The 15,714-nt window shown below is 38.4% G+C and overlaps 1 protein-coding gene and 1 long non-coding RNA gene across 6 annotated transcripts in view; one reads left to right on the plus strand and one right to left on the minus strand.

Moving 5' to 3' along the window:
- The window catches only part of LOC122839541 (poly(rC)-binding protein 3), a 57,728-nt gene extending 47,368 nt beyond the window's left edge, over nt 1-10,360 (plus strand). For 2 of the 5 annotated variants that reach the window (XM_044131216.1, XM_044131215.1), the window contains 4 exons: nt 1,947-2,025; nt 5,364-5,416; nt 6,921-7,090; nt 7,795-10,360. In XM_044131216.1, coding sequence (XP_043987151.1) covers nt 1,947-2,025; nt 5,364-5,416; nt 6,921-7,090; nt 7,795-7,849 — 357 coding nt within the window. In that variant the 3' untranslated portion in view covers nt 7,850-10,360. The remainder of the gene's footprint in view (nt 1-1,946; nt 2,026-5,363; nt 5,417-6,920; nt 7,091-7,794) is intronic. The other 3 variants (XM_044131219.1, XM_044131217.1, XM_044131218.1) reach the window with 3 other exon arrangements.
- Nucleotides 1-15,714, minus strand: part of LOC122839543 — a 74,672-nt gene that overhangs the window by 13,716 nt on the left and 45,242 nt on the right. The gene's annotated exons all lie outside the window — the stretch shown is intronic.

Here is a 15,714-nt window from a genome sequence, read left to right on the forward strand (position 1 = left end):
CTAAACCAGACGTCGCTTCCCCAGTTTCTGGGTCAGAGATTAGATTGTTTCTGTTTGATCACGGCTAGAAGAATGAGACATTTTTAATTTACAAACTAAGAAGCAAGATGGAGATGAAAACCTTTCGATGGTTTATAAAACACAAACCGGGTCGTTTTTCAGCCATTTGAAACCAACTGAGGGACGTTATCCACTTAATGAGATGCTGCTGCATTATTTTCTCATTATCTTCTGTTCTTGTGATGTTTTATGAAGAACACCAGTTCCTCCTGCAGCAAAACGGCACCACAACATGATGCTGCCTCTCACATATGAAGCTCCTGGCTCCTTTGGTTTTCTAGTGGTTATTACAGCAACAAACTTTATTTCCACCAGACAACGATATGAAATGAGGTTTGTTCCCACAGGAAGTTTAAGTTTTTGGAGCAGTGACTTCTTCCTCTGTCAGCGGCGTTTCAGACTCGTTTCATTGTGGATAATAAAACTGTTTAACGAGCTTCAGCAACGAATTCACAAGGTCTTTGTTCTTTTGTAAAGTAAACGTCCAGGAGATCAGAAAGTCCTCAATAGTTTCTGAAAGCATCTGAAATAAGTTAAATAAAAATAGTGACGTGTCTTTGTGCACAGTGTAAGTAAATACCTGGTTTCTTCTGTTCAGAATCAGATCTTCTGATTTGCTTCAATTTAAGGAATTTGATTAGAAAGTCTTGACATGAACTGTTTTTTAATGAATTCATGAGAAAACAAATCAATAAAGTCAGGGTTTCTGCAGGTTTCAATTCCAATTTAAGACTTTTTAAGATACTTTTGAGTGATATTTAAGACCTGAATGAATATTTTATGTAGTGATGCCAAGCTTTTTATGGAGCATCGTACGGTTTGGCAACAGAAGTGAGCAGGTGGCAAAGACAAACATCACCAAACCAACCGGCAATCAACTTACCAATGATGGGTGCAAAAAGGCTAGCTACATGGCTAGCAAGGGTTTATTTGCAGCTAATTAGCGGTAGCCTCATCCGCCTCGAGTGACAGAACCCCATGGACAGAAAAGTCCTGTGGGTCAAGAAAATCTACCCAGGACTAAATAGTCCTACCTCAAACAAAGCCAAGACTGAAACTTATTTAAGTCCAACTTACATTATTTCTGACGGATTTACGACATTTTAAGGCCTTAATTTTAGGTGCCTGAACTGAAGGTTTTTTAAGGCGAGTGGATTCCTGAGTGTCAGTAAATCTCTGGTCTAAGCTGTTCGTAGACACAGAGGCTCTTCTCTGTATTTTAGATCAGATCAAGTTGCTTCAGTTTCTGGTGACCCTGCAGCTCAGCAGTTGGTGAGACCCGGTCGGTACCACGAAACGGTCCAGGGGCCGGATCATAAAGACGGCGGGGCAGCGTTGGTGCCGACGCCTCAGCAGCCCGTCCCGTCTCCGTTAATAATCTGCCTTCATCTGTCCTTGTCGTTAGAGCATCTCAAGAGCTCCTTGTGTCAGATCCACTAATTCAAAGCCGAACGGTGATTGATGCCAGAGGAGCTGGCGGCTGACGGTGCAATCACTCACCTGCAGACTTGACCACCTCTTCCCACCCTCGTTAAAAACTCCTTTTAAAAGGAGAGGATGCTTTTAAAGCAACCTGTGATGATGTTCAGAGTGCAGCAGCGTTGGGCTACAGGTTGCTGGTGGAGATTCAGGAGAGCAAATTAAATTACTAAAACATATTTGAGAATCACAAGAAGGCAGGAAAATGACTCACATTATCTGGTAATTTGCATCTTCTATCAGAAAACCATCATCTCTTAGTGTCTCTTGCTTTTTGTCCTCCACTGCCCCGACTCATGTCTTCCTTCTCCTCACCTTTCTTCACTCTGGTTTATGTTTTCTTCATTTCTCGGTGTGACCTGTGTACCAGTAACCTCTTAGTTTTACTTTCCCTCCTAACCCTTCAGCAGTTGACCAAGCTCCACCAGTTGGCTATGCAGCAAACCCCCTTTACCCCCCTCGGACAGACCACCCCTGCTTTCCCTGGTACGTACCCACAAGGTACCCCTGTAGATGTTTTCTCCTCTTTGCATCCAGAGAAATATATTTCTTCTCTTCCCCTACCTCACACCTTCTCTCTCTCTTTTGGCACAGCATGACTTTGCCTCCGTCGTTTCTTTCCTCCTTTGATTTTCTTTAACTCGTATATATTTTTTCTTGCCCCTCTCTGTTATTATGCCGGTAAAGAGGGAAGAAAGGAAAACACAAGCCGCTCTTATGATTTATTCAGTTACGTTATCGCAGGCAGCAGGTCCCAGAGTCTACCAACAGATTTTATACCAACAGATTTTATACCAACAGATTTTATACAAATAGATTTTCTACACACTTAAAGATTCTTGTAAAAGTGAAAATCAACAGATTAATGCAGCATCTTTATCTAAAGTATCACAACTTAAGATCAAACCCTTTTATTAAAATATTGCAAGTTCAGGAGGAAAATGGACCCACCAAGAGATCAGATCCACTAATTCTCTGACAGATTGGGTTTTTTTTTTTGTTTTTAAGCACTTTTGCTAACTTTTAAAACATTTAGCGCACATAGCTTCAATTCTTACAGAAAAAATAAAGCGCTAATTTATGTGACCGTTTTGAAAATGTTCAGATGAAAAAGTTCAACATTTAAGTTTGGTTAGTAATTCTTTAAGTAATTAGACGTTTATATTGATGCTCTTATTTTGAAGTGAGTGAAGACTGTTCAATTCTGTTTCCTCACTTTGTTTTTTTAAAGAAACTTTATTGAGTAAACGGCAGCTATACAAAACTGAGGAGGTATACAGAATAATATATTAATAACAGTAGTTTATATCTGTGAAGTGTCTTGAGAGCTTCCTGACACGTTAGCATTAGCTTCTGCTAAAAACCATGTTTGTGTACCACGTTAGCGCTAGCTGAACTAATGTTCACGATTATTTTTTAGTGCTAGCATAGTTAGCTTTTTAGTTAGCATACCCACCACTGTTGGCGTGTAATGTGATGTTTAAGAGCCAAAATGGATCAGGAAATTTGGATTAGCATAGAAATGTTTAAAAGTAGAGTTATAGAAAAGAGGAAATATAGCAACACTGATACAGAGGATCAACTAAAATACACGTAAAAGAATGAATACGGCAACATCTTCCTGACAATAATACCACAGAGAAATGAGGTGAGTATGGAAAACCTTTCGTACATAAATGACTAAAAAGGAATGGATCGTTTCCAGAGATAATCCATGTTTGTTGCCAGAATTTCACTCTTTTTCAGACTGAACCCATTTAGGTTTCCTTCTAAAGTATAAATGTAAAAGTTGATTAGGAATTAATGGGAGACGGTGACTAAATAATTTTTTTTCTGTACTTATCCAGGCCTTAAAGATACCAATTCATTCTTTACTAGACGAGGCAAGAATCCTAAAACAAATCGCAGATATTGTCTTAAAATCACTTAATTATTAAAAGGTAAATCAAATGATTGTGTAAATCAGGAGCATTGGAAGGTCTTGAGTCAGACGGTGTGTTCTCACGTTGTAATTACAGATTTAAAGGTATAGTTCATTATTTTTCAGAGTGGTAGATGTTGGTAATATTTGGTACCACTGGATGAAGACTGCAGTCTCACTGGTGAACAGCCACAACATGGATGGATCTCTGCAGGTCTTGTGGTTTGAAGAGTATTATTGTTGCTTCAACTTGGCAACGTGTGGATTGAGGTCGTAGTGTTGGGTTTACAGCTTGGTTTGAGTGTTGGCAGCATTTCTGCTCCATTTCCTCCAGATGCCATGATTCCACACCAACAACCGTCACGTAAAAGGAAAACGTTTTAAGTGTGGTCTTCATCCAACTTGAGAACTGAACGTTTTTGCAAAGGAGAATGAGTTCTGCTGCTTTTGCTCATGAGTGTTAGCTAGATGACTAACAGGTTTTAGCACTTAGTTTTAAGCTAGGCTAACTATAAAATGATCTTAGTATGAGAATAAAATCTAACAATGTTTAACTTTGTTCCATTATTACAGCTGAATAGTTAAAGTAAACAATTTAAAACATTGTGTTTTGAAGTGGGTTTATATTCTAATGTTTTACACCGTTTACTGTAACCTCCAGTGTGCTAAGCTAGGCTAACCAGTAGCTGCCTTTTCATTCAGTGACTCACATCAAATATAAATATTTTTACACTCAGATGATTCATTTCCTTCACATTACTTCAAAATGTTCAGTTTGCTCACAGCAATATCCACATGAACATTTCCTTGTATTGTTCTTTAACTTATATCTCACCAGGCTAACGATTAGCCAACTTTATTTTCTAAGCTAAAGTTAAATTTACCAGTCTAAAGTTAAATCAAATTATTAAACATTCTTTAAAATATTATAACTTCTGCTTTAATACATTTCTTTACATTGGGGTGTTTATTAAAAGTTGTGTATCTTTATGGGTTAGCATTAGCTCAGAGCTAAACTCAACACCTGCAGTGTGTGCACACGGACATTTCCACTCTTCATGTTCTGATTGGCTTTCTTTGATGAAACTCTCTGGATTTCCATCGTTTTTAGAGGATCAATAATGCTCTTAAATCGGCTGCGCTGCCTCGTCCTCTCTGAGTGGCGGTTGGTTCAACCCAGGAGGGAACGGCAGCGAATGCGAGGCAGAAACAGAACAGACGGCGTTCTGCTGATGTTTACAAAGCACAGATAAAGATTTACAGACGAGCTGGAAAATAAATATGTTTCTGTTTTCACATGACGGACACAGACATCATAAAACTGAAAGTGGAGGACAAACAAAAACTCAAACTCTAGTATGGAGATTGTCCTATCTGATGCTTTTTATTTTTATCTTTGCGTTGAATATGTTTTCAGATTTATGTAATTTTTGTCCTGGGTGACTTAGGAAATCAGCTTTTATTGCTACAAGTTAATTTTCTAAACTACAGAAGAGTAATCATCAGATATTAAAACTGCTGTTATGGCAGGATTTACCAATATTTACCTATATTATGTACATTTCTGACAATGTTAAAGCAATCGACCGCAGCACAACCCATCATCCAACATCCCAACAAACGCCACATGGCCACCAGAATTTGATCCAGTTTAACTCCTCAGAATCAATTTGTTGAAAAATGCCGATGCTGATTGTTGGCAACTTTGGTCAACTTTTAAAAAACTGAACTACTAAATGTTCTACATGAAAATAGGTTTGTATATTTAAACGGAGAACCAGTGTTGCTCATCATCATATTCTGTATCTATATTTAATGTGAGCCTGAAGTCTGTTTACAGATCTAACTTTCATATTGAAGTTGGTAGATTCAACGTCTTTTAAGCTGTTGTTCCTGATCTCAGGTTTGGATGGCAGCCCACCAGCCAGCACCCACGAACTCACCATTCCTAATGATGTGAGTACAGCAGGAAAGGCCTCAGATTCAGAGATATGTGTTTTTAATCAGGATCAAATATGCAGAGGAAAATATAAAACTTGTTTCCCTCCTCATAATGAAGATGAACTAGAGAGTGTGTAGAAACACACTTCTCATGATCCGTTTTATTCCATTTAAAAGGCCAATTAACATCTCACATTAATGCACAGACATGTACCATGACTGCATTGATGATCCACACAAATTAAAGAGTAACAAAACTATATTTTGCTATCTTTATTCAAATGTAACTAATCCATAAATAAACTACTTTTTTAAAATAAGCTTCGTAAAGTAATTCTTAATCTATCTTCATGTTTCTGTGCAAATTATAACATTTTATTGTGAATTATTTCAATTCTGCAATATTTTGCCTAGAACCTCAGTGCTTCCCCCTTTGGGTTGAACGGTGGTACTGCAGTCAACTCTTCCTATTGGTTCCAGCAGTCCATGATGTCACTCAGCCCCACGTTCTGGTATAAAACCATCTCAGACACGCCCCCTGGTGGCGACAAGGAGCAGGAATAGCTAGCATATCATGAAGCTAGTGTGATTGTGGACATGTAGTGGAACGGTTCCTCTCTCTGCAGCGTTAAGAGAAAATGTCAATAGATTTAAGATTTTTTTTTTTTTTAAGTCTCGAGGGTCTAAAAAGCTGCAAAAATATGGAGCCAAAGTTACAAATCAACAGTTTTCCGAGCAGAGGAGACCGGTTCCACTCCGTGTCCACATTGCACATGAATCACATGCTACTGATTATTGATCGCCATGGCAACGATGACTAATCCACCTCCTGACTGGCCACTAGGGGGCGTGTGTCTGAGTGAGATGGTTTTAGAAAGGAATGCAGGAATGGAAAAATTAAAGTGCACTACCACTGTTCAACCCAAAGAGGGCAGCACTGAAATAATATTATAGAACTAATCAAATATACACAAAAATCTCAAAATTTGCACAGAAACAGAAAGATAGAACCTCATACAACCCATCTAGAGAGTTTATTGGCAGAGAAAAATGTTATATTAGAGATTAGGGTTTAAATAAAATGGCTGCTGTATGATAGTGTAGCTTTTACTAATCTGCAGCAAAAAAATTGACGGTGCAAAATGACTGTTAGGTGAATTGGTCTCTTTAAATTACTTTTAAGTATATACAGCGAAGAATCCCTGAGTTTTAAAAATAATAATATTGGTTTAATCTGATAAAAGCAGATGAGTAAAATAATAAATCACTGCCTGTTCAGACAAAACATCATCCTTCAAACTTAAACTCCTTCATCCTGTTGGCACAAAGCTGAACGTCGCCCATTAGATCATCTGCTGACCAGGTCATTACTCAAACCAAAACTCCTAGGATTTTAAAAACCCAGATCATTACATAACCCATTACACTTCCCTTTTCATTAAACGTATCAATTATTGAGTCTAAACGCCGTAAGACAGCCCAGAAGTTTTTCTTCTGACTCTTTCGTTTTTCTTCACAGCTAATAGGCTGTATTATTGGACGCCAGGGAACCAAAATAAATGAGATTCGACAGATGTCTGGGGCGCAGATCAAAATCGCCAATGCCATGGAGGGCTCATCAGAGCGGCAGATAACCATCACAGGGACCCCTGCAAACATCAGCCTGGCTCAGTACCTCATCAACGCCAGGTAACGTTTCAACCCGACCAGCTGGGCCTCAACCGGCCCAAAAGATGAAACCAGCAAAACAGCTCTGCGTTATTCTGCTTCTTTGAATCTCGTATCTCAGTGATTCGCTGCGTTTCCAGTACAAATGTGCACAAAATTCTGTCAACGTCGAAAAACCACAATTTTCCAAAACAAGATGCAATAAACTCACAAGTTAAAAAACATATTACACCATTATCCTCCAACCACTTCCTGTTTTCTTATTTGTCATTTCCACCAGTAGAAACATCATCAAAATGAGTTCAAGTTGTCTTATTACCGTTAAGGGATTTTATTTCTGTAATTCCAATTTGTGCAATTATCTGGCCAATGGAAACGCAGCTAATGGCAACAAATGTGAGCTTTTTTCCTTTAGAAGTCGTTCCATTGATGTTTCTCCCAAAGTGTGAAAATGTACATTAGAGAAATGTCTGTTGGACGGTTCCTTAAAGTGAGTCATGGAGGGATGACAAGTTAACATCTACAAATTAACATTCAGCTCCTGATTTGAAAACAAAACAGAAGAAATCTGAGCACCAATAAAATAGCAGAGGTCATTTTAAAGCAGAATTCACAACGTAAACAGCGTTAGCTCAGCAGAGCTAGCAAGCAAAGCTTTGTGTTTTTGACTTCTTTAGGAAGATTTCTCCCTCCAGCTAACCGCTTTCTCACGACTCCAACGGCAGGTTCAGAGACGTGGCCGCCATGTGGAACGACCCATCGTCCATGACTACATCCTGAAGGCTCTAGCATTAGCACCTCGATTCCACTTTCACTGTTAGCTTGGAGCCAATAAGTCCTTTGTTAAAGTTTGTTTTCTGCGTATTGGTGTAAAAATACTTTGACATTTTGAGAAACATGTTTATCCTGCTGTTAATGTAGATAAAGATACAATTAGTCATGCATTAGCTTAGCCTCAGTTAGCATTCCCAGTTAGCTTAGCATCAGAAACATCTAAACCAGAAACATTTTGAAATAAAAATTTGTTTCAGTGACAACAAAACATTTTTAATTTTTAAAACCTTGAAAAGTGAGTTTAGATGTTATTAAAAATGTCAAACTATATTTTAAACATTTATTTAGCATGTAGCATTTCAAAGAAGTCATTTCTGTTGCTCAGTATTATCATAGATAAAATGACAAATTATGTCATTGTATGCATAAAGTAAAAAAAATACTATTTAAAAAGAGTAAAACGTGAATAAAAGCCTTTTAAACGGCGGTTTAATGCGGTTAGAGCGATGTGATGCTGCATGGCCTCATTAGGGTTTAACACGACGTCCAGCTGATTTCACTGCAGAATAACTTTCACTCTGAAAGTTTCTCTTTCACAGTTTTTTATTTTTATTTGTGTCTCCGCCCTCCCTGCACCTCGCCCGCCTCCCATCCCTTGTTCTTCACCGTTTTCAGGCTGACGTCTGAAGTCACTGGAATGGGCTCGCTCTAGTTTCCATCCTCCTCCACGCATCACATGACCTCTGAGTTAACGGCATTAAACGTGGTTTATCGACCTCCGTTTGACCGTTCTGCTGTTTTAAATCGATATTGTAAAGGTGTCGCTCTTACCTGAAGCTGTCTTTGCTTTTCTCAGAGCTCTGGACTCTTTTGCCTTCTTTTGTTTTTGTCGCTCTACGTTTCACAAACATTTGCTCTGACGAGTTCTTGCTCATTTTCTGATCATTTTCTGACGCAGTGAGTTGCTTGCAGAAGTTATTGCCTGTTTGTCTCAGTCACGGTTTGCATGACTCGGCATTTCAGATTTATTTTAAAGTCATGTGGAAATGGAAGCTGGAACTGAATACATTTGTTAGATTTTCAAGCCGATCTGACAAAAAGCTGGAGAATGAAGGTTTTTCATGTAAATGACGGCAGCAGAGAGTAAAATTTGTTTCCACCTGTAGCCATTTGTGTTCCTGACGCTGTAATTTTACCTCTGTGCGCCTGGACCTGTGGGGAAGTCGGCTGCGTTGCGTTTGCAGGCCAGTGAAATCTCTGGAGTCGTGTGGATTTTCTTTTAGCTTCGTTGGAGCTCTGAGAAATGATTTCTTGCACAGATTATGTTTCTCTTCTGCATGTTTTTAACTTTGCACCATTTTCTATTGTGAACATTGAAGCATAAATCAGCTCCCAAAAATATAAAGTGTCAGTTTCATTAGTGGCAGAGTGTTTTGTTCTCCTTTGAACAAAAGCAGAATGACAAAATAGTATTTTCCAGTCAAAGCTGAATGTACAGGAGGTTTATTTTAAATGCTACGTTTTAACTGGTTTGTTTGTATTTTAGGATAATGTGGCTTAAAAATTACACTGGAGAAACTGATAAGTTTGATTATTGATGTCCATCCATGGATCTCCAGCAGCTATTGGTAAAAACCTTCACAGAACCACATCCTCACTACATCCAGCCGCCATCTTGGAACGTTTTGATGCATCCATGTTCCGACTCCCGAATAAAATGGATGCTTTACAGAACCAGCTAAAATACAAAGGAGCTAATTCAGGCTTTAGTTTCAGATGTTGCAGTCAGAGTTGCTGACACATAATTTAAATTCAGTGGTGGGCACCGCTAGCTAAAGAGTTAGCTATCCAAAGGAACTAATCATAAACATGAGTTCTGCTAACGCTAACGCACTACGACAATACAGTATCCTGTGGAAGCTAATGCTAAAGCGCTAACAGACAGAGACATGGCTCCTGTATGATTTAGTTTGAAATAAATTTAGTAAGGGGGAGAAAAAAAGGAGAAAACGTGATGAACTTGCTGCGCAAACTTCAGAATAAAAGCATGAATATGAAAATTTGTTAAAACACAATAAAAACTTTGACACAAAAGTGTAACTTTATCCAGCTGAAAGTTTACAAAAGAGTCATAATCTATCTAGAAAAACAGATGCAGGGGAAGCTAAGTGTGCTAAACGATTTCAATGTTTGCTAAAGTGCTAAATGAAGAGCTAGCGCTCCTGTTAGCAGAAATGTGCCCACCACTGCTGGCTGATGACACGCCATCTTTTAGCCCTGATCATTCAATATTCCTTATTTGGTTTCACTCTGATCAGATCTGTCGTTTCAATCACATCTTGGTTTCTGTGCAAAAGGAAAAAATAATTATATGAAGTGATTTTTGAAGGTAATGATTTGTAATGTTATGATTATGTTTTTGATCATTAAGATCTCAGATTTTTTCTGTACTGAGTTTGTCTGTAGTGTTTTGTAAAGGAGAGATGATAAGAATAAAAACTGTTTGTTCTTTTCCTCCTTTGACCCAAACTGTGTTCATTATAACTCTTTTTGTTCTTAAATAAAAAAATAAATCCTTCAGATAATAAACCTTTGACATTGTTCCTCTCTTTTCACCAGTTTGTTGTAGAATCCACCATCATTTTATATGAAACAAAGACATTCAGGCTCATCAAACATATTGATCAACAGATTATAATCAGGGAGAAGTTTCATCAGTTTGCAGCTCTGGAGTGTGTGTAGGTGTGTGTCAGCAATGACCTTCAGGTCAAGGTCATTTCCAAACAGTCTGATTATTACAGAGAGGAAACATTTCAGACAGCTGCCTGGAGTCCCAGCAGAGAAATGACCAAGTTAGCAGGTTGAAGGTCAAGACCGGGTCACTGAACAGGTGTGGTGGTTTGGAAGGGCTGAAGAAGAAAGTCTGACATCTTTAAAGATAAACATTAGTTCTGTAATGCTAACGCACCACACGAACCAGGCATTTAAGAGAAGCTAACATGCTATACAAACTCAGTATATAGCGTAAGCTAACGCTAAAACGCTATATGAACGCTATATTTAAGAGAAGCTAACATGGCATGTTTGCATTAGTGAAGCTAATACTGAAGCGCTACATGAACATGGTATATAGCAGAAGCTAGTGCTGAAAAGCTACACAGGACAGCATTGCATATAGTGGAAGCTAATGCTAACGCGCTACCGAAACATGGCATTTAGCAGAAGCTATCCAACAGAACAACATGCGCTAAAACAGTATCAAGCTTGTTAATACTCACCTAACTGCACTTTGGATCAAAAAATCACTTTGCAAAGTAAATTAATTAAAGCCAAGTAAATTAGTGCTTCAGAATTTAAAATATAATTTTGGGTAAGTTACCCTAAATGTTTTCAAAGTTAGCAAAAACATAAAAAAAACATTAGCTCCGCTATTAGCACATTAGCTGGAAGGAGCCTCTCACTGGGTTTAAATCATTTTCAAACCCAGTCCAGTACTGACTGACAGACAGAAGGTGTGATTATTTCTTACCATGACTGTAGATGTACTCATTAACGCCCATAAATATTTTTAACAAAAATCCCCATTTTGCTTCGTTCTGTCACATTTAGAGCAGAAGAAGAAGAAATGGCCTTTTTGTTTAGCGGCCATTTCTTCAGACGGACTCAAATCCAGGATGAACAATGAATCCGTCTGACATTAATGCATAAATAAATTTAAATCTCTGCAATTCAAACTCCAGACAAAGTTTGTAAGTTATCCAGAGGGAGAGAAACTTCTGTGTTGTTTTAGAGGAATTATCCGCCTGAATGTTCCCGTCAGCAGAATCTCAGCAGACATTTGCTTTAATTGAACTTTTCTCAGGTTTACACTCTGGACTTCTAGGTTTTAAACTAACATTTGTCCAGATTTAATTTCCCAGAACGTCAAAGTTTATGCGACAGGTAAACAAAAAACAAAATAACAGGAACGCTTTTCAGCAGCATGACGCAACAAGCAGCAACGTCCCAACAAACGCTACAAAAACTGAACTGTTTTGTTCCTAAGAGTCGCTTAAATTCACAGAAGAGCTGAAAGTACAATTCTGTGAAAATACTTCCTGTAGACTTCTGTGCAAAAGTCTTAAATCACCTCTACTCTTGTCAACTTTCTCTCCATTCAGTTCTTCTTTGTGTCCTTTACAACATATTGAGCAGTTTTGCTGAAAATAAGAGGAGCAAATTATTGAAATCAGTACATATACAGTATCTGTCTGGTGGTAAAATTTCTTCAGCAATTGAATAAAACAGAGAAACCTTTTCTCCCCAGTGAAAACCATCAACAGGTAGTTTAGTTTTATAGAAAAAGCATTTCTGATAATAGCGAAAAGCTGATTAGTCCTGTAGCATTTTGCTAACTTTGAAAACATTTAGCACACTTAGCTTCCCCTAAATTAATTTGTCTAAATAAATTCTAAAGCGCTAATTTACTTGGCTGTTTTGAAAACCTTTGGATGAACAATGTTTGACATCTGTGTTGACGTTTAGGCTACTGATCGTCTTCTTCAGCATTAGCTGCAGCTAATTGTTCATGTAGCGTGTTAGCATTTTGGCTAACTTTGAAAATGATTAGAGACCATATCGTCCTATAAATAATTTTTACGGAAAAATCAAAAGCGTAATTTACTTGGTTATTGCCTGTTAGTAATTCTTCACGCATTTTATCTTCATGCTCTTATTTTGAAGTGGGTGAAGACTTTACACAGCAGTTTCATTTCCTCAACTTCAAACTAAAACTACAAGAATAAAATAAAACTGACAGCAGAGAACCAAATCTAAACTTAAATACAATCTCCAAACACGTTTAAGTTACAGGATCAAAATAAAACTGGTGCTCGAGGATTTTATCGTTTTTTTCCAATAACTTATTTTCTCCAAGGGAAGTAAATTGATAAACAAGACAAAAAAGTCTAAATAATGCAGATCTGATGGAAGAAACAAAATAAAAAATCCAAGTAAATTAGGGCAACAGAATTAACTGAGCTAATTTAGGGGACGTTTAGTTATTTTCAAAATTAGCAAAAACGCCGCATGAAAAATTAGCCTAGAAAATTTGGTGAGTTCAGGCTAAAAAAGTGTCGGATTGTTTGGACATTACAGCTGATTCTGGTTTTCTTGTAAAGAAGTCTGCATTTCTCCACATTTAACACAAGTGTAAAGGTTCACCATTTAAAAACTGACCACCATTTATTTATATTACACAGTCTAGTGTAAATTTGTCTCTTGGACAATCATCAACGGACAACATCGGTCCACCCCCTGGTTGATGGAGCAGCTGCTGACGGTGTTTGGAGTTTGTGTCGCTGGTTGAAGTTGGTGGGCGGCTAAAACCGTTTCACCTCCTCCTCCTGTTTGCTCCCTAATGAGTCTCTGCTGCCGTCGGCGCAGACGAATGACCCGTGTCAGCTGCTTCTGGTCAGATCAGTCCCCCGTCACCCACTTACTCACTCCACTGGATCGCCGTGGATTTCCTCCTGATGAGTGGAACCTTTGGTTCAAAGCGATTCATCACAATTACACGTGTTTACTGTATCGGTGCCCAGGGGCGCGGCGCATTAGCAGCTAATGACATCTACAGGACGGGGAGGGGACGCGACAGTCCGGTTATCCCTCCAGGTTCGTTTGGGTCGGACGGGACCGTTTTTACAAAGAGGCATAGGAAGGAAAAGCAGATGTACAGAACAATTTATCCTCATCCAGTTCACCGCTGTGGTTAACACTTAAAAACTTTTCAGTTAAGGAGTAATGAGTTTTTGTGTTATGCTAGGTCAGAATAATGAGCTAATCTCCCAGATTAAAAATCAGGGTTATTTTAACGGTGAACATTTCTGATGACAGTTTTTAGACTTTCAGATTAAATCCTGATGACAGGATTTAATCTGTCATCACTGCTAGCTAAAACATTATTTGCGCCAACTCTAAAGCGCTAATCATTAGCATCGATTCTACTAATGCTAAAGTGCTAAATTGATATAGTATTTAGTGGAAGGTAATGCTTAAGATCCAAGTCTAATTTCTTCCAGTGGTGGACACCGCTAGCTAAAAAGTTAGCTATGCCAAGTTAGCCCTTTAGCACCAATGCTAAAGAGCAATGTAATTTTGAAATTATACTTGAAATTTTCTACGAATTTATAAATATTGTACTTATGTTTAAGGCTTGTCTCTATTGTCTGTGTTTTATTTTGTTGCTGTAATTTTATTGTGGGGGAAAAAAAGGAAACAGAACCGCTGTGTTAAAAAGTCTTCACCCCCTTCAAAATAAGAGTCTGAAAATAAACATCTATCTACTCAAAGGATTCTTAAGTCAAACCAAAACCTCAACACAAATTACTGAGCTAAAGGTTTAGTAGTTATAGGGAAAAGTTCAGCTGTAGAAGCTAAAGCGCAAAGACGGCTTCACAGTCATGAACTGTCTGTACTGATCTCATAAAATCCTAATAAAATACCAGGTTAAGGTTGGAAAGTGATGAAAAGTTCAGACTTGAGAAAACCTGCATGCACATGAACAACCTTTCAGAAACACAACATAATTATTGATTTTATAGTTTTTTTATGGCTACAGATGAAATAAAACAGCCTCAGATCTCAGAGTCCAACCATGTGTGAAACAAAAACTTCCAAATCGACTTTCTTTGATCAAAAACTCCTGCTAGGAACTCATTTCCCCCGGTGAGGATTCATTTCCTCCCTAGCAGGCCCTGCGGTTCACTTTGAGCAGAAAGCAAGCAGCAGAGAACAAAAACAAACTGGATAAATTTAGTAAAAATTCAATAAATTACACGTTTGGCTCGTCAGTGTCTGAACGGATCATCGAAGAGGCAAGAGAACGACTTAAATGGAAATCTGGAATCATTCAAATCCCTGAAATTCCAGGAAAAACCTCTTCTTTTCTTCAAACCTTCAATTAAAAAGCTTTTTAATTTTGAAGGCTGTCATCAGAACCCCGCCGAGGAGACATTTACTCTGAGGGTGAGACGGTCATAAGTCTGACAACATGAGGTCATGATGGGGGCGTCGATGCTGGCGGTTTGTTTCGGAGCGTCTTCCTTTCGGGGGAAGGTTGCCGCTTGTTTAGCTCAGGGATTAACGCGACTTATTTAGCCGCAGTGAATGCGCCGCTAAATGCAATCAGGGACTTTGGGAGGACAATCAGGGAACCGGGGCATCTTTAACCACCATTAAAGATTTGGTTGGGGCTGATGGTCACAAGGTGACCGCCGCACACACACACACACACACACACACACACACACACACACACACACACACACACACTGGGATGTGGTTAATTTGGACAAAGGTTTTCCACCCCTGTGGTTTGGTCTCATTGGCGCTCCCTCCCCCTCCAGCTGAAAGGCAGTGACAGCTAATTACCAGCAGCAGAAGAAGAAAGAGGAGGAGAAGCGCTTGGACTTTTCTCCCCTCCAGGAAGCTTCTGGTAAAATGTTAAGTTTTATTTCTGAAACAGATTCAGGAATCAGACTTCACTAAATACATTCAGACACAAAACTTACGTTCCCACAGCACAAACTGAACTATATCTGTTATAACTAGACGTCTTAAAAAATTAAAGACATCCAGAAATCCTGGAGAACCATTGATCCAGATCGCAGGAAGATCAAAAACACAGAAAATAAAAGTACATGGTGGCGTAGTTAAATAAAACTAACAAAATAATAAAAACTGAAATTGAGAAAACATTTTAACGGGAATGAAAACGGTAATTAATGGGGAAAACAATAAACTAAATATGCAGGAGCTTCTTAAAGAAACAGAGACCCAATTTCAAGAGGTTAAATTACAAAGTCAAATTTCTTTGATATTCAGCATTTTTA

Source organism: Gambusia affinis, linkage group LG11 (genome assembly GCF_019740435.1).
Source record: "Gambusia affinis linkage group LG11, SWU_Gaff_1.0, whole genome shotgun sequence".
Classification (NCBI taxonomy): domain Eukaryota; kingdom Metazoa; phylum Chordata; class Actinopteri; order Cyprinodontiformes; family Poeciliidae; genus Gambusia; species Gambusia affinis.